This window comes from Desmodus rotundus, chromosome 3 (assembly GCF_022682495.2).
Source record: "Desmodus rotundus isolate HL8 chromosome 3, HLdesRot8A.1, whole genome shotgun sequence".
NCBI lineage: Eukaryota > Metazoa > Chordata > Mammalia > Chiroptera > Phyllostomidae > Desmodus > Desmodus rotundus.
Window position 1 is genome coordinate 172,270,631 of NC_071389.1, and position 20,246 is coordinate 172,290,876.

General features: G+C 37.3%; 1 protein-coding gene across 5 annotated transcripts in view; it reads right to left on the reverse strand.

Moving 5' to 3' along the window:
- PLEKHA5 (pleckstrin homology domain containing A5) overlaps positions 1–20,246 on the reverse strand; it is a 200,433-nt gene that overhangs the window by 64,081 nt on the left and 116,106 nt on the right. For all 5 annotated transcript variants that reach the window (XR_006653308.3, XM_045184053.3, XM_045184049.3 and 2 more), the window contains 6 exons: positions 16,185–16,268; positions 15,346–15,466; positions 14,071–14,175; positions 12,019–12,091; positions 5,919–6,019; positions 3,482–3,597 (listed from right to left, as the gene is read on the reverse strand). Coding sequence is in view for 4 of the 5 variants with exons in the window: in XM_045184053.3 (XP_045039988.2) it covers positions 3,482–3,597; positions 5,919–6,019; positions 12,019–12,091; positions 14,071–14,175; positions 15,346–15,466; positions 16,185–16,268 (600 nt within the window). In the remaining variant the exon portion in view is untranslated. The remainder of the gene's footprint in view (positions 1–3,481; positions 3,598–5,918; positions 6,020–12,018; positions 12,092–14,070; positions 14,176–15,345; positions 15,467–16,184; positions 16,269–20,246) is intronic.

Sequence of the window (20,246 nt, forward strand, 5' to 3'; positions counted from 1 at the left end):
ACCTGAAAGGGTCACAGAGCACAGGCCCCAAGGTTGCGGTATGAAAAAAAGCGCACAGTGTGTAAAGCACTGGGGGGTAAAAAGTGGAGTGGTGAGTGTCCCCACCATTAAAAATCTGGAAATAAAGCAAATAAGGCTGCCCTTTTGCAGTGAAACCACAAACTCCACACTTAAAGGACCACAGCGTCTAGTCACTGGAAATAAACAAAATGGCTTCCAGCCAGGAAGGTCAACTCATCATGAGACAATCACGAGTCTGGTTTGTGGAAACGACTCCACCAGGAAATTATAGTCTGGTGCTACCAAAGATCTGAGCCACATGCCCAACCAACCGTTTGCATTTCAGAGGACCCGGGTTTCGGTTAATAGCTCTTGGAGCCAGAAGGCACATATTCAGCTCCCAGCTCTACCTCCTACTAGCTGCGCCTGTCTGTCTGTCTTTGGGCAAGATGTAGGAGTTGCCTATGCCTCAATCTCCTCTTTGGGAAGTGGGGGTAACTGTAGCACCAAGGTTATAGGATGATATGAGGAACAGGCAGTGTCACAGACTTTATTACCATTATCACTCCATCTCATCTAGCAATTCTGATTAGAATCTGGCATCCCAAGTCCACCTCTCACCAGAAGAATGTGCTGCTTACAGTGTGTGTCTGGACCACTGGGCAGTTTACTGCTCATTGCCATTCCAGCTGCTACAGCTAGGTCTTTTTGATGAGAATCAGCTGCCCTGGATCAATCACTTCCAGGCTCTGGAAAGACCAAGCTGAGTGTCTGAACCTGCATGAAACTGCCAAGATCAAGCCACACCGGGAAGCCGCTCAGGAACTGGCCACATTACAATACATAAAAACGTTCCCATTGAGTCCTAAGTGTGTCACTGCTGGAGGTTTCAGAGATGCGTAGAAAAGAATCCACAATACACAGCCACAGAAGGGCAGTCCGGAACAGGATCCGTGAGGCAAAGATGAAACGCGACTATTTTTCTTAGAGCAAAGTTATGGACTAGCCATATATTTAGGTTAGACAAAACTTACAGCATCTAGATTGGAAGCAGTGTTAGGTAATTAAGAAAGTTTACTAATATATGCTACGGAGCTCCTTTCCCTTGAAGGACAACAGAGAAGACTTACACAAAAAGCACGTTCGTCCTTGCTAAATCTGGAGGCAGGGAGGGGATTTTTAACACTGAATATCAAATATCTGAAAAGATTTTTTAAAACTCAGTTACTTCTAGTCTACTTAAAGCTACATCTTAAACCAGACTGTATTGCCCTTTTCTCTTCATTTATCACTTAATAAATGTAATCAAAAAAGCCACATGCTGAGTTTTCTCTAAGTGGAATAAAACAGATTCAAAAATGTATGCTGAGATAACATAAATAATGTAAAGCTTGTGATCTACTTTTAAAAAGTGACATGTAAGTTACCACAGAAGACACATGGAAATATAGAAAATGAAAGAAACAAACCCAAAGATAGAAGTTGGGAGCATGTGTTACTATGCCTGTGTTGTTTCATACATGCCATCAGCCATCTGCAGAGCGCGGGACTACGCTACTGTAGTTCACAGGTCAAACACTCCATGCATGCGGAAGAAGTGAACTACCCAGTTAAAACTCTGTTTTACCTCCTAGGTAATACGCCCTAATAAATATTTCTACGTACTCTGGCCATGTAGGAAAGCCTATTACCCTAAAACCAAGCAAAAAAAATCTCTCAAAACTAATGAAATGAATTTTGACAACAGTTAGGTACCTTCAATTTTAATAATCCATATTAACAGGCAGGATGAAAGTGAAACTGCTAGAGGAGCATACAAAGCAATGTCTGTATGGTGACGGTGCCTGACACCAGGCTAGGCACACAGGTGGTGGCATTCAATAACTGCCGGCTAACTAAGCAAATGACTGCAATACAACTGGCTGAAAACTGTTACGGGCACACAACGAACTAGTAGGTTGTCAGAAACCACAGTAAAATATTGACTGTAATCTTCACCAACCTAAATTATGAGTGATTTTTAGTTTTTAGAATGCTAAGTACTGGAAAAGAATAGTTAGTTAAAACTTCTGAGATAAGCACAACATATAATACTGAAATTATCTGGAAAGCAAATATTTTAATTATGTTGATTTCTGTATTCTAAATAATGCCCTAACAGCATTACTCTGAAGTGAAAATTATTATTCTTTTTACCTGCACTATTTTCGTTAGCAAGCAGTGCTAACCACCTCATGGTTATGTCCTTCGGGTCATTTTAACAAATGGAATTCCTTTTATTAGCTCTCAACCTAGAATATGCATATGATTGAGGTGGTTTTTCTTGAAAATACGTGCCTTACAGTTCAATCCTAGCCTTCCTTTCTTTTCTCCCCATACTTTCCCAGAGCTCAATCACTATGATTGGTTAAGTTGCTTTGGACTTATTTTGAAGAATAAACAAAATATATGCATCAACTTAAGTCTTTTAACATCAACTTAAGTCTTTTAACCAATAAGTCATAAGACTATATTTGCACACACAAAAAAAGACTAAAGATTTACACTAACATTTCCCTTTATTCTGAGAAAAAGAACCCCCAAAATTATGTTAGCATTCTCCTTATAATATGTACTCAATTATCACTGACTAGAAAAAAACAACTCTATCACACATTTTTCTTCAAATTATAGGAATATTTAAAGCACGTTATTCAGCTGCTATTTACATATTTTTAGAAGCAGATTTCTTCTCTCTACTTCTTATATAATACAGTTTAGTATTAAAATGGTCCAAGCTCAAGCAGGGGGGAAAAAAAAACCACACAGATCTATATTTTAACAGTACATATTTATATTATCAAAGAATCTAAGTAATGAAGTTTCAAAAGAAAGAAGGATTCATCCAGAAGTAGATATATTTAGACATAATCTAAATGCTTGCCAACCTGTTTTCTGGAGACATTCATCCTAAAACAATCAGAATTAACCAGAAAATGCCAGTGGGGGTGGGGACACAAAACGCATCACAAAATTTTATTTCAATTTATTAAACTTCAAAAACACACAATATATTTTAAAAACCACAGAGAAATTAACTTCATAAATATAAACTTTTTCCTAAGAGTTAGGACTTAAAGAACATTATCTTGTGAAGTTTTAAGATAACAATTAAAAAAAAAATGTACTTACCGGAAATTAAAGGTAATTCTGTAAGAAGAAAGAACATTCAGTTTGAATGTTAGAATTCTGGATTCACCTCCGTACACTGACAGGTGAAAATGAGCAGAGAGGAGAGGTGGAATAAAAATGCAGGTGGTATCCCAAACTAACTAAAGGGGCATCAATGTCACAGAGGACATGAACTAATCCTCGTTTTCTGAGAAAGAAATGACCTCACACCCTGACCACTACAATGGTATGTGCTGTGACAATGGCGTATTTACAAGGCATGGAATAAATGTAAGTGGAAACCACCATTATTCCCCCGGCGAGCGGTTACCTTTTCACAGGTTCTGTCTGCACCAGGGCAGCATCTAACATGGCTTTCATCCACAACTCCATCTCCTTTATCGTGTCAGTGCAGAAATAATAGGTCCGCATGTTTGGGTGGGCTGCCTGATTGAAAACGACACCATCGCTTTAAACAGGAATGCAGGCTCTGTAAGAGAAAAAGGAAGTTAAGTGACTCTGTGCACAGATCATTACTATCAAATTTCAAAAGAGCAGGCCTGTCTTATCTACAGATACAGAACTAAATGGCTTGACAAAAATATAGTTCAATTGAAAAATATATAAATATTAACTTTTTTCCTCCTAACTTTATGATATTTCTTTTACAATGAGAAAAAGTGAATGGGAAGGAAAGAAGGTACGAAAAGAAGCACTTAGTCGTGCCTGTTCCATGTTCAAATCCCTCAATTTCCATTCCTGTGATGCGTACCACTTTATTTAAAAACTTCCCAGAGCAACCAGCAACAAAAGTAGTCAAAATGTACACGGCATACTATTTCCCCCTTGTTAGTCATTCCTTTAGTCCTTAAAAGGTGCTGTTTTTAAAGCATTTGTCTGGCCCTTAGAAACACCTGTGTACAAACACAAGCTTGAGGTAAAGGGAGGGAGCGCTGGCTGGTGCTAGGAGACCCAGTGGTAGCCGCGACTCAGACATCACACTTGCCGTCTGTCGGGGGGAAATGTGCCAGATGATGGCGAAGCCCCTACCCAGCGTCACATTCCACCATGTGTTCAATAACCGCCCATGAAGTTCCTACTTACCAAGGTGATAAGCAGTAGCATCAACGTCAACCGACTTAGTAGTAAAAGTGGCTCATAAATTCAGAGGAAACAATATCACAGAAGAGAGAATTTGAAACAGAAATTACTATCCTTGTTACAGATAAAATTTAAATTAAATCAAATAATTACAGAGAAAATATACTTAACAGTCACTTTTATTGCTATTTTAACAATCCAGTATTTTTTCAAGAGTCTAAGAACCTAACAAAATGTCCTACAAATAGTACAAGTTCAGCAAACATTTGCTAAATTAATAAGCTAATAAATTTTAAACCCATGGCCCAATAACAGTGTTAGTATCACACAGGTCTATATGTGTATGTACTTTTTAAAGTTATTTTAAGTATCAGCCTTAAGCTTTGTTATTAAAACTACTGTTTCTTCAGTAACACTGTTAATGAAGTTTATTGCAATATGAAGCTATTCCCCTCTTATCCACAGGTCTACGTTCAAATTTTAGCTTATCATTGAGCCCATCCATCACCTCTACCACCTTGATATCTTTCCTGATCTTTTTTCTCTGCAGCTAATACTGTAGCCGAGCAAAAGTTTTAAACCAGCCACTACCAAAGTGCTCTTTGGAAGTGAATGCGAAGTTACAAAACAGTCACGGGGATGTAAAGAAAAGCATAGGGCACCTGGTCAGTAATTTTGTGGTTACGAGGCATGATGCCAGTTGGGTGCTGGAGACAGCAGGGAAAGCACTATGTGAAGTGTGTGACTATCTACCTAACCACTAAGCTGTATACCTGAAACAACTACAAAATAAAATTGAAAGCAAACTGTTAAAAAAAAAAAGTGCATGTGAATTAAAAGTTCAATCAATTTTATAATGATATAAACCTTCTCATTGGTAAATAACAGCATCTTACCCTTATTCCCCCCTTTCCTTTAAATGAAAATTTTACATTAAACCCCTTAGAGTTCATTTAAAACTGACTTAAAAAAGAGATGACCGCTGAAATTTATTCCAACCACAATACAAAGCAAAGAACACAGCATGGTTATCGAAAACGAAAACCAGGCAACTTAGCATTGAAGTGGCCTCTCACTTGAGGGTGTTCACAAACCCTGAAGGGGACGGGTGAGTACTGTCAGTCAAGGGCGGAGAGGGTGCTGGTGGCGGTGCTCAGGTCTTTAATAATAAATGTTATGTCTCAACTTCAATATTCTCTCAGAAGTGCTCATATTCACAATGTACTTAGACCCCAAAATCTTTGCAAATGTTCTCTAAGATTATAATTGTACATCTAGTTAAAAAATAATGTAATACTATTTTTGTCTCTTAATAGTATTCTCCCCCCAAATTTATTGTGAAAAAATTCAGACATATAGAAACCTTTAAAAGTTAGTAAAATGATCCCCAGGACACCTACAAGTATATGTACCAATTATTAGCATTTTATCATATTGCTGTACCCATTTGAAAGTACAGACATAAAGGCACTTGGCCCCTAAATATTTGAGCATGTGCGTCCTAATTAAGGGACATTCGGCTACTCAACCATGAGACCATTAACATTTTTAAATACAAAAATGACTGTAACTAGAGTAACTTTTTAGAATAATCTATGGATCAATATCCATTTTTTAATCAATGCAATATTCAAACACAGAAGTAGAAAGTATGGCTATTTGCTTACCTTAAAAGCGTATTTGCGGTTAATGTGATCCTCGGAGGTAAGCATAGCTATCTGGAAACTGGGTAACAGTATGCTTCCCAAGATACCTTCTTCTTTCTCATCTAAGGAATAAATGAACATCCAATTACAATTTTGAATGTTGTCATGGAACAGAATAAATTTTCTCAACATTTATTTTGACAAAATCATAAAAGAACTGTATTCATGGACTGTTTCGATTAGTACTTTATAAAGTGTTAAGGAAAAATATGAAATACAAAAGTATATTCTTCTTAACTTTCAACAAACTTCCCTACCCTAAGCAAATCAAAATTGGCCCCATGCATCAGAAAAATGTTAGTTAGACATAAAAACAGCAAACATTTGTTTGGCATATATACTGAATTTCACAAAGCCCTGGACATAGGATTTTATTGAAAATATTAGCCATATGTATAACAACACAGAACTTTACAAAATTAATCTACCCACATTTCTATGAGGATTTGAACGCCCAACAATTTTGAGCCCAGATAAATGCACAGCTCACTTGCTCACACCCTTCAGTTCCGGCTCAGACGACTCACTGGTAAGACATTCCTTCACCCATTTTAAACCGTCCAGAGCAATCCCAGAGCCCTAGCCTCTGTCTGGAGCTTTACCACCCCCACCGTCAACACCTCTGACACACTGTGTGTCTTAGTTACTTATCCTCTCTCTCTCCCCACTAGAACATAAATTCCCTGAGTTGTAGAGGCTCAAATTTTTTAAACAAATAAATATATATGCAAATATATATTTTCAACTATGCTATAAAAATTCTATGCTTTTTAGAACATATAACCTTGAAGGTTTGCTTTTACCTGTCATTCAGATACAGAACAAAGTTATGAGAATAAGTTACAGGCCTACAAGACAAGCATATAAAATAAACTTAGGAAATGACAAAACATTAATTTTGGCATAGTATAGATTCACTTTATTAACTTTCTGCTTGGGGGTAGATAAAACTTGAAATATATAGTTCCTTGTTAGAGACCCATAAGTTAATAAAGCCACGCGTTAGGCTGATGAGTTCCTCAATATGAAAAACTGTAAGAAATAATTTATTATTTTGCTTATTTTTTATTATCATAAACTTAACAAGGGATTTTCACTCTCATTGCTAGAATATATGGTGAACTTCCAAAACAACAACAACAAAAAAGGTTGCATTGGGTAGATTTTATTTCTATAGTTTTTCTCGTAACAATAGAACAAAATTTTGCTTTGAGTATACTGTGCTCATTCAGGTGTAGTTCACAAAATGAAAGAATGAACAAAGGCGCACATTTAGTCTAAAAGGTAAAAAAAAGGAGATACAAAACGCTCATCAATTAGTATGACAATTTAAAAGAGTGAGTCACATAATTTTAAATCCAATTTTATGCTTGTATAAAACATATAATCAGAAAACAACTCATGAAGTCATCTTTAGTAAAAAAAAATCATTATCAAATAACATATTCTTCTTTGTCGCATAATTGGAAAAATTGAATTTCCTAAAGTTGTTCCAGAATACACAGAGGCAGTACAGCACAGGGTGACTTCACTGTATGATCACGGGTTATTTCCCATCCGGACACCAAGTGGCTGTGAGGTCTCTGGCAAGTTACTGATGCTATGAATCTCAGTTTCATCAACCATCAAATTGAGGAAAATTGGACTTACCTCCAAGAAGTGTTGTGAGGGTTAAATTAGTTAATGGAAATAACAATAATGCACTCAACCTGTATCAAGTGTTCAATGAATACTGCCAGTATTATATAAAATTAAAGAAACTGCATATAAAAACCTTTGTTTTCTGTCAAATGACCATCCCATGAGTTTGTCACTAGATTCTTCTTTTGTTCTTAATCAGGGCACTCTCCTGTCTGGTTCTCTGTCCAGCCTGACCTGAATTACTGCCTTACCTTCTGTCTCCCAGAGGATATCATATACCGCCAAGCAAAGGGCAGGGAGTGAACAATATTTATAGAACGAATGATCTCTCTGTGGGACTCAGCTGGGCCTTTCTAGACTTCACAGCAACCCAACTTCTCCCTCTGCCCATCCAACTTCCTTCCCGTCCCTGCCACAGGGAGTGGTCTCCAGGACACTCCCCTGGAAGACTCTGCACCTTAACCTCCAACACAGAGCTGGCTTCCTGGGGAACACCCTGAGACAGGAACCAAAGAATCTCATCATTTTACTGGATTCAAGTGACATTTCAGACACCCCACTTCACTTAGCTTTAAAGACATCTGAGAACAAGACAAGGAATACATACAAACTTACAGACCGAAATATTATTACTAACTATCATTCCTCACCTAGAATACTTCAACACTGTGTTAATTGTTCTCTTGGCTTCTACTTTAACTGCTAGGGTGATTTTTCTAAAATGTACACTCGATCCAGTTATTACTCTTGCATTCAGGTGGAGTTTAAACTCATTTGGATGGCAAACAAATGTGCTTTATGCCTTGATCTACTCTCTAGCCTTTACTCCCTGCTAGGTCTTCAGACATAACCTTCACTCCAGCAATGTAAGTGCTAGATGCAATGTTACAAGTATGCCATGTTCACTCACGCCAAGTCCTTTGCCTAGGTCTCCCTCCTCTCCTGACTCCTTCCTTGTACAGGTCTGGTCAACACTCATTCAACAAAACTGACCACTATGACATCCTTTCTACCTAGTAAGATATCTGACACATCAAAAGAGCTTGCTGCTAGGTACCACCTTCGTCTAGGTGTCCAACCTGCCCAGGATGGCTATAAATGCGGCCCAACACAAATCGTAAACTTACTTAAAACACTGTGAGATTTTTTTTGTGTGATTATGTGTCGCAATGTATTGAATGTGTGGCCCAAGACAACTCTTCCTCCAGTGTGGGGCAGAGATGCCAAAAGGCTGGACGCCCCTGGCTGGTTCTATCATTTCTGGACAATAACTCCTAATAGCCTCTGGATTCCTTCCTTCCCCTTTATTATAACCCATTCTCCAATAGCAGCTTGAATCACTCTTATGCTTCAAAACACCCAATTGTTTTCTCACAGGCTTACGGTAGAATCAGACTCCATTGAAGTCCTACATGGGTGCGATCTCCACGTCTCCCGTCCATCTTCTTCCTTACCGCCAGCCCCTTGGCTCAGTACACTGGTTTCTTTCTGCTCTTCACAACATTCCACTTCCTTAAGTCTTTGTACTCTTGCTCCTCCTGCCTGGAATACTGTGCTCAGTCTAGTTCCTCCTTGTAATGCAGTCCTTATTACTTAAATTATCAGTGCAGAGAATGAATCCAAAGAGAACTCCCCCCCCTGGCCTTTCATAATATAATCATACCATCCTAAAAGCACCTATAAAGGTTTTCTTTCATAGTTGAGTTTATGTACTATCTCTCTGACCTCTCTCATACCTAAGCTTCATGAAAATTCTCTCAATGCTATTTTGATGGCACCTGAAATGAAGCAGGTCCCACTCAATAAATACTTGGTGAATGATTTAAGTTCCATGGTACGTTTTGTTGATAGATTGACTACAGAACAAAGCGATCTGAGTGATTTAGTACAGTGGGTTCACGATCTGCCTGCCATATTGCAAAGAGCAGTGGGAACAGGGCTTCCATCTGGTATGGGTTGCCAACCTATCGTAAAGAATAGTGCCCTGGCTGGGATGGCTCAGTCCTGGAGAGGGTGGCTCAGTGGATTGAGCGCTGGCCTGAAAACCAAAGGGTCGCTGGTTCGACTCCCAATAAGGGCACATGCCGGGGCAGTGGGCCAGGTCGGGTCCCCAGTAGGGAGTGTATGGGGGGCAAGCACACATTGATGTTTCCCTCCCTCTCCCCCGCCCTTCCCCTCTGTCTAAATAAATAGAATCTTTAAAAAACAATAAAAAACTTCTTTAAAAAACAGCAAACCACTTATTTTCTTTGTGTTATTTTCCCTATCTGTAACACACGAACTGATATGTCAAAAAATCTGGACAGCACACTTCCTATGTTAGAAGCTTTGATATACTGAAAAACCAGTGAAGTCACTGTATTCAGCATACAGAGGAGGAGGTCTGGGTGGGGCCACACACTTGTGGTTAAGAGGAGTGCCTGGGTGCAAATGCTGGCCCTGACACTTGCCAGTGGAGAGACCTCAGGCAACCAAATTGACCTTGGTGTTCCTAAGTTTCCTTCTGTGTGAATGGGCATTAAGACTTCCCACCTAATCAGATGGCTGTGAGAAAGAGATGAAATAGATCATCCATGTTATGTTCCCAGCTTCTCAGCATATAGTAAACACACACGTAACCTATTACAATCACCTCAATAAAATCTGATAATTTTTATGTAAAATCTGACATTTCCTGTTGATGAAATAGTAAAAATGTGTAATATCATATGCTTCTCTCCAACCATCTGAATAGAAGTGAGTTAAATGGTTATTTCCTTTATTTTTTTCCTTTCCTTTCTTTAAAAATTTTTTAAAACATTCCTCCTGTCTGGGGAACCATATTAAAATTATTAAATACGCTGTATTTAAAGTGCATATGGTAAACAAAAATATGGAACATCATACTCAACATAGCTTACTTTTCTCAAATTAGGTGGGAAGGTTTTCTATTTTAATAACAGTGATGATGAGCACATTTCCATGTGCAATAATAATAATAGCAAACTTACAAGGAATTCAGTGTTGTTTTTTGTAGCAAATTAACATAAAAAATTATACATGAGTAGTTGCAAACATTTTCTTGTTCCCATTTAAAGCTCTAAACAGTCTATAAATATACTGATAGAGAGAGGAGAGTACAAATTGAAAGCTTAGAAATAATGCCTGAGTTACAGCTCTCCACTTTTCTGAAAGAGTGGGAAAACCTTTAAGGAAAATTGTAGAGTATGCTTGGCACTTAACTGAAGTTAATACCACAATCGCAGCCTGAAAACATCTCTATGACAAAATGAAATCTTACAGGTTTGGTTAATTCTGACTCAGCAGTACTTCTCAACCACAGGTCACCACAAGGGGGAAAATGATGAATGTGAGTCTGGTAATTTCAAATTGTGAGGGTTAGTACGCATTCTTACTGGTCTGATAGATGACTACAGATAGATGACTAAGAATTCCGACACACTTTTTTTTTTGTATAATCACAAAGTAAATTTAAAAACTGCTAATTGGTTCTAAAATCCTACTATATCTTGTCATACATTTATCTAGAAAAGTTATAAATTATTAACTGTATGTTGACAATCCAATTCTTTAGTGACGGTTTCCAACCAGACTTTAAAGAAGGGAAAAGAGGTGGCTGTCCAGATTCATGATTTTACATTGCAGCTGAAACAGACTTCTGTGGAGAGCACACCTGTGTTCACCCTTCATTGTCAGGTACCAACTTCGTGGGACCTAACAGGTCCATACAGCACATGAACAGAGATGGCCTTAAAACTACGAGTAACCTACTAACCAGAGAACATCAAAAAAAGGAGCTTATGATATCCACATAGGATAAATGATGATTGCTACTCCACACCTAAGACAACACTTTTACTTCCTCTCCACCAACAGTGATATTCTGGTATGTATTCTTTTTACAGCTTTCTCCATCATTCAGGGAGCCATCATTGTTTGTGCAAAAAAAAAGGTGGGGGGCTGTCGGGTTTCCTAATAAATACATTTCTTTGTAATTTTTTTATTTGCCAATACATCATAGTAGTGTTCGATATTCTAAAATCATTTGCCATGGAGGATTGGGTGTTTGGTGAATGTACAGCTAGATCTGATAAAGCTGTCATGTACACAGAATCTCATCAAACTAATGACAGTTAGCTGTGCGGCAGCGAATTCAAGGATAACAGGACAGAGGGAAGACTCATATGCTCTTTACACACGACAAGGCAGATCCGCGCAATCAGGTCACAGACTGAGTGGTCTGAAGCACTACGGTGTATGTCTTCCGTCCTACCTCAACCACTCAGTCTTGTGTGTCAGGGAAGAAAGGATTTTCTTGATACTGTTTGTTAATACAAAATAACAGAAAGAACTACAATGTTTTTCTTTAAAAAACTATCCTACACTTATAACACACTAAGAGAGTTTACAGTGAACTCACCTCTGTAATAAAAGAGACACAGGTCAGAAAGCACGAACCAGCGTTTCTTCCATAGCTTCATGCCAGTACTGTCCTGCATTAAATCAGCGTATTAAAGAACTTTTTTTTTCAGTTCAGACAATGAAAACTCATTTTGGTACATTTATTTAAAATAAGTTTTAAAAACAAAGTGTGTTTGATACATGCTAGTAGAAGCCTAACTAAAAAGCATCATAATTTGGGGGTACTTTTCTAGGGACTCGTATCATATTAGGATATCCCAAAGAATACTGGTCTCTGAAGGGCAGTACTACAATGGGAAAGGAATAGTGCTGAAGCGATCTGATTTGCTATCGTATTTCTAAGCAGTGTGAAATTCGCTCTTCTAAACACACGTGTGCTAGCAGGAGGGTAATGTAACCACAAAGCAGTGCGTGCATTCTGGTAAACCAGACTTAATAAATATGTTAATCTTCAACGAGAAGAAGAACATGTGAATTGAAATTATTCCAAATGTAATGTGATTTGAAATGACTGTGGCTAAAGGAACCTTCGCATATAAATACATTTCATAAACACATTTTTCTTCTTACATATACTGTTTGCATTTTGCTCACCCTGCAGAAGAGTGCCTATTAGCTTATGAAAATACCACGCTCAAACAAAATTACAATTTAATAAAAATTATCTTCCCACATTTCCCACAGGAAATGAAGCAAAACTGCGAGAGAATATGAAACACAAACACCAGAAGAAAGAAAGAAAGAGGCCAGTTTGCATGTGCATTGGCTGATACCTCTTAATTTATTTCTAGTTGTGACCATTATTTAATTAATGACTTTAGAACTCAAAAAAATTATGTGGATAAATATAAATATCTCTTGAAGTAAAAGATTTGTCCTTAAAACTGACAGCTGCACCAAAGAAAGGACACACACAAAAAAATGAAATGGTATATGGTATTTTCAATTTCCTATTTATAGTCTCTTTCTTTAGGACAGTTAATTTTAAAAACTAGATTTTTAAGCAGCTCTGCAAACAAATACTCTCTGTGGGCCACATACCTATTGCAAAATAAACACTCACAACAGAGAAACTGGTAACGCTTCCGTAACACTAAATTAATCAAGGGATCGAGAAACCAGAATCATCTTAAATAAGGCGTTCCACAACCTCTGTAGGGCTCAATACTGCACTGAGTTATTTGCACACACTGTGATCTTATCAGAAAGTCTAGTTTAAAAAATCTTTTAGCTTGGTGAGTTTAAATATCAGATGGTTAAAATATAGTAAGTGATTTTTAGGATGGTCCTCTTCCAATACATTAGCTTGTTGCCATCCAGCTTTCAGAGGGAGCAATGTCTAATGAATGGTTCATATCAAATTCATTATGGATTTTACTAAATAGAATTATTAGGTCGTCTGAAAGCAATTAGCAGTATGTGACAGGAGAAATATGCACCACCAATGAACCATTAACTTGTTCTGTATCATCTGTCTATGCATGGAATCAGAGAGACAGAACAAAGACAGATAAAGGTCTTGAATGCCCAAATATCATCATCTCGGTTATCTGGTGGCCACTTACTTCAAACCCAGCTGCAAACCAGAATTTAAAAAAAGAAAATAACACCCTATAAGCAGTCAAACCAGATGTCATAAAGCCCAATGTATATGCATCCTTACTAATTACAAAACTAGTAACAAAGTTCAAAAAAAGCTTAGTTATCAGGTTTCCCAGACACCAGAACAGTATGAACCCACTCATCAGGGTGTCTGAGAGTGAACCATGTTTCAGCAAGCAGGAAAAGAAAAAAAGAGTAAAAGAAAAAAAAAAACGCAGCATAAACACTTCATACATACACAGTCTCCGTTCTAAGTCAACAGGCATTACCTTTTCTTTCTTCACTGTTCCCTAACATTCTCAGTGGTAACTAGGAGTGGAAAAATCTGGATGACCTTTCTACAGTTCCTTCTCCACTTTATACAACTGTCTTAGGAACATTCAGCAACCCTCCCCAAAAGTGCCTTTAGATTCTGTCCTTTCGATATCACATGGGAAGAAGAAATTACCTGTTTGTAAAGCCAACCTCGTCTGACCACAGGTGCATTAGGATTCCTTTTAATTGAGTTTGATCTCTTTCCAAAATTATGAACTTTTTTTGAAGCCCGTGAAGTCTAAATAGAAAAAGGCACAATGTGGTGTTACTGATTAGATATTTGAGTTTATTTTTCATCTTCACAATTTTAATCTCTTCCCAGATTCCTCTGAAACTTGCAGAACTTAAGTCTTTTCAGATGAATTATTGCAATCCTGCATTTGCTGGCTTAGTTCTTTCAAGTGTTATAATTCTGTGCAAACACTTCTTCTCCCAGGATATTACACAAGGATACCAAGCTTTACCATCGCCCCTTTCAACTGTGGATATACAATTTTTTAAAAAAGGCAGTATCTGTCCTGTCTGCGATATAAATTGAATAAACCTGGAGTAAAAATTATTAATCAATCTTTAAACCAAAAGACAGAACTTTTTGCTTTATACCTGCATTTAATAGTGCTGTTTCAATTAAAGGAAGTTGGTGTCAAGTCACAAGAGAAATACTCAGATGTAAAATGTAAGCAAACATATAAACATAACATGTCAAGTCAAAACCAGACTGGAAGGATTTGCTTAATGTCGTGGACAACTCTGAACTTGAACGACACCAGACAGATGGTGTTCACTATATTCTTAAAAGTACATATAAGGCAATGAAGTCTTTTAAGATACTGCTATATTTAGCATAAAGATTTATTTTCCCACAAATGGTATTGGAAACCAATAAAAATAAAAACAACGAAGCTGAATTTTAATTTCTTCTGTATGAAAGTAAATAATATCAAGTCATCTCTTATTTTTTGACTTACTTAGAATCTTTGGAAATCTAGCTTATTTCATTAGAATTTTGTTTTGTTTTACTTAAAGCATTTTTTTGATAAATTTTAATTTACTTTTAATGCTTAAACACAATATAAAACTCAAATGGTACAACAAGATATATAAGGGCCAGTCCATTTCTTCCTCACCCCGGAGAGCACCCAAACTACCCCTACCCATAATCCTCTAAGACAACCAATCTCACTGTGTGCATCTCTGTGTCTTTCTATGTTAAAAATGGAAGTCCTCAATTATTAAAACATAATCCTATTACTTTATATTCTAAGCCATTGCTTATGTCAATTACCTAGAATGTAATTAGGTTCATGTAATAATAAAAATGAAGTGATTATTCTGTAATTCTAAAACCCATTCAGAGTACCAATTATACCAGCTATCAATAATTAACAGTAAAAGCAAAATAACTCACTCTGCCCACAGGGCTCAGGGGATGTACTGCGTAATCTGAAGTCATGTTATAGTTGGAAGCTTCGTTGATCATACTTATAGGTCGTTCCTTCTTTTCTTCAGATGTCATAGTTGGAACAGTCCTGGAAATATATGTCAGAACGCTAGAACTTGCTATGTGCACGAAGGCTTCACAATGAAGCTTCCCCAGACTCAACAATGTGGGTGTCCGACAGGAAAGCTGCATACTAAGCAGAGCTTCCTGAGTTCTAGGGCCAGGACTTAGTATTACAACTACTTTAAATATTACTAACACTTCTCCTAATTACAACGTAAGTTAGTATCATGTTCATTTTAATAGTTATTATTGCACATATTCTACTTGGTCATCCAACTGGAAATTAAAAAATTTAGTTACAAGTATTCTCTTACATAACAATGATATCAATAACTAATATTTGTGAACAGATTTATAGTATAAAACATTTTCACACATTTTTCATTTGATGCTTATAAAAATCCTAAGAAATGGTAATCACCACTCTCTCTGATTTAAGCATGAGAAAACTGAGCTCAAATTAGTTTAAGAGTTTACAGTTCCTGACCTTGCACCCTGGGCTCTTGACCTCTCTCTTTTTGAACTACTGGAAAAACATCTTCTCAAATTACATTCCTGATAGAAAGTTATTTTGTCATGTTTCTGTACCACACGCAGTAAACAGGTGTCGTTCTGTTGTTATACACGACTGCAGATACCCAGACAAGAAAGCTGTGAAGTGGTAGTGGATTCAGCAAGGACAACGGCAATCGCAGTGCTCACTCCGTTTCGCACGGAGGCACTCCAGGAAACTCTCTACTTACTGTTCATTCACTACAAAAATACAGTTGTCTTGTGATGGCTGTCCCGTGACTGGGTGTTTACAGGTCACTTTCCTTTCATTATGGCTGAAAGAGAAAAAGAGAGAATTTTATGTGTGCACTGTTATTATCAGAAATGCTTTTCTAATATTCTGGTATCCAAACAGCTACTTCTTTACCATAACATTAACGTTAGTGAATAAAGGAGATGAAATTCAAACCACCCCCCCTTCTGCTGCTGAAGTTTCTAAATACACCTTTTCTACTATCTATTGTGTGTGCACTTGTAAATGCTACCTAGTTTTACAGTACAGAGAAGCTCACCCCTCCAGCTGAACCTCAATTCTTCCTTCTCACTGTTTTATAAACAAAGGTTAAGTCAATTGGTCTCCACAGTCCCTGCCACGAAAACGAGTATCTACCTACCTCCATTATTTTGTATCTCAATTTAAGCACCTAATGCCAAAATCACATATATAAAAAATTCACAATACTGCTATATGGGCACCAGCACATTGAAAAATAGACAGAACCACCGTGGCCAGATGGTTCAGCTGGTTGGAGCGTCATTGCCGTACACCAAAAGGTTCCATCCCTGCTCAGGGCGTGTATAGGAGGCAAGTGATGGATGTTTCTTTCTCTGATGTCTGTCTATCTGTCTGTTTGTCTCTCTCCCAGATGAATAAACATATCCTCGGGTAAGGATTTAAAAAAAAAAAAGAAAAAAAAAAGACAGTACCACTTGAGCAATAATTTATAGGTTTTTGTTTTACAAAATAATCGTTATATATAAATAATGTAATGGGATTGATTTTTTTGTGACACTTGAGGAGAATATGCTATAAAAAATGGAATCTGAAGGAGAAACAAAACCTTAAATACAATGTACCAATGAGAACAGAAACAAAAGGAAAAAATCTACTTGTGTTTGCTGGAAAAAAACTGCTTTTAATTAAAGGATGGCTTTTGAGGGGGAGGGGGAATAAAACCTTTGCATATGAAATACTTACTCTTTCAAGGTTGGGTGTAGGTCCCCTACCGTCTTTGTGAAATGAGAGTAGGAAAAAAATCCCAAACTAAACAGCCTATCAATGGTATACCTGGCCTTAGAAAATGTACTTTCATTATGGAGAAAAATGTCAAGATGTTATATTGAATACTGCTTTTTAATCTTAAAAGATTATTACATGTGTTCTGGATTTTGGGAACTATATAACCACAAACCACAAATTTCTGGCAAACTTTAGGTACTTAAGTTCCTTTTCCATACCTTAACTTCCATTAATATTTTATTGGTAACTCAGTATGTGGAATTCTAGCCATAAACAAAACTAAAACCACACAGAAGAGAAGTACAGATACAGTTTCTAAAAACTTACACACTGACTATTGTGACAGCAGACTGACCGATGGGAGTATAATGTGTGTCTGTTAGTCCTTTAGTTAACTGGTATACTACGCACGCATGCAGCACTACTAAGTTACCAGCTTCTTGTGGTGGTCTGTCTTTATACGAACTCTTAATAGGTGTTCAGATTTGGTGGGTTTTAGATACATGGGGTGGTATTTCTACTATATAAGAAGTATGCAAGTAACTTGCTTAGCTGCTGATTTAAAAAAGTACAATAATGGAAACTAAGGTGTCAAGTGGGATATGAGTTTATATAATAAGCAATAAATTGGTGTAGGAATAACCAAAAAAGCATAACCTCTGGAGATAAGTGGGAAACACCGAAACAGTCAAATGTGATGAACATTATGAACCTGCCAAGGAATGTCAATTCTGACATATAAGCAGTGTAGAACGCTATGGGAAAAAGAGGTTAAAGTAACCTGTGATGAGGGATTAGACACTTTAATAATGAGAACGGCTTTTTCCTTAAAGCTTCTCCCAGGGAAGGAGCATTAAGGAGCTGGAGCTGGTTGAGCGACAGAACAGAAACATATAAGTTCTTGTTATAAAAACCAATACTGCACAAAGAAAACAATCAACCGGCCATGTGTGGCATTATTTCCCTGTGCTACGTCACTCTACCTGGGAGGAATACAGCAGACTCTAGTCCTAACATTCAAGAAGCTCGAAATTATGACAGCAAGGCTCTGCAATAATTGTCGAGCTAAGAGACTACACCGACATCCTGAACGCTAAATACTAAATAGATGTGAGCGCCCACCAGACAAGGATGAAAAACCTTAAATGATTAATGATTAAAATGGAGTCCAAGTTTTTCTTCCCCCAAAGTGGCTACTATTTCAATTAACATTTTTGTCATCATACGTTTAAGTAAAACTAACTAAGGAAAAACCATGGTATTACATCTTAGTTAAAAGACCAGGGACTAAAACCAACATAAAACATGAATATATTTATATTCTTCTTTTACTACTTAATGCTCTGGTATTAAATTAACATAATTCATATAAAATCTTCAAGGACGCTAATGGGTGTCTTTTACTATTCTTTTAAACAAAGAAATAATCTCTCCTAGTATATCTGCCTAATTGCTAACATAAAGTAAACAAATGTTTATTCATTTGTTCTGACTTCTACAATTCTCCTGGCTCTCAGGTATTAATTTAAAAACACACATAGTGTATTTTCTTAAATAGTAAGTCCCAGTATCTGAACCATGATGTATCTTAAGTTACAATCACTCAAAATTACTAGGTTTCTATAAAATTCAAATTCAGAAGAGTAAGATTTTACAGGCAATCAGAATAAAAATTTGTCATCTCCTATAAAACAACATACTTACAAATTGAAAACCAGAGTAATGTTTTCTAAAATTAAATTTGTTTCATCAAAATTAAAATAAATGAAAATTACGATGTAACAAAGTATCAATTCCAGTCCTAACTCTGTAAACGTGGTCATTCCCCACCACCTGACAGCACCGTCCATCCTCACTGTTCGTGGACAAATGTATTTTATATACATTTTTAGATATTCAAAATTTTATTTTAAATATACTTTTTAATTTCAAAGCACTCCTTCTTCTCATAATGGCATTTACACTTTCTTTCTGTAGTATGTCACATTTTTAAGTACAATACTGATAAAGGATAAACACAATTCCTTAATCATTCACCGAAACTAAAAATGACTTAAATAAATACTGACAGCCAATAAACAAAATCAATGTAAGTGAAATCCAAATGAGTCTTTCTGAAAAGATAAATTCCACAAAAGCATCCACTAATGTATACAATTCACTTACTACCTAATACCTCAGTTCTTCAGTATGCACAGCAACTGAGCACCGTGGGAGGTAGCCGGCCTGCTGGTAAGTGTTATGTCAAGGCCACTGTCCTCGGCACAGAGGAGGAGAGTCTGCTCAGGACCTCGGGGGACGTCATGGAAGACAGTGACACCCAGCCTTTCCTCCATTCAACCAGAGTTTGTCCTCTGCATTACTTCAAAGCTTATCTTCATCCTACACTTGCCATTCTTTTGGGAATCCACGAGGTGTTTTTGGGGGGTAAGGGCCTCAAAATTCAGATCAGGAGTAAGTAGTGTGTTCCGGCATGTATCAGGGAACAATTTAATTACTGTGCCCAACAGAATCCCAGCCACACGGGAGGACACACACTGCACCCCCGCACAACTTCCAACACCCGACAGCTGCTTGAGTCCGCGTCCTGTTTTATGAAACACTTATCCACACGTTGTGATACAGCTTTCTAATTTCATGTAACCCTGCTTCCAACACTACTCAGAAACTCGCAAGCTGAAACTCTTCCAATGTCCATCTCCACAAGCAAACTGCGGGTCTTTTTCAAGGCAAAAGTGTATTTGCATTTTTGTAACTCCTACCCATTTAACGTGTGTGAAACTGTGTGGCCACTTTTATTAGGTTCCTGTGTTTATCTGTATGTGTGACTAGTGAACTTTTGGAGTGGTATGTTCCTAAACCCATTTTCCACAGAAGCCCCATGCTTTTCATTGCCTGATTCTGCACAGTGGGATGATTTTTAGGAACATGTGTGCTGCGTTATAGCAAAACTGACTGTCCTACTACATTAAGAAGTAACATACCTCTATGCTTTTAGAAATACATTTGAAGC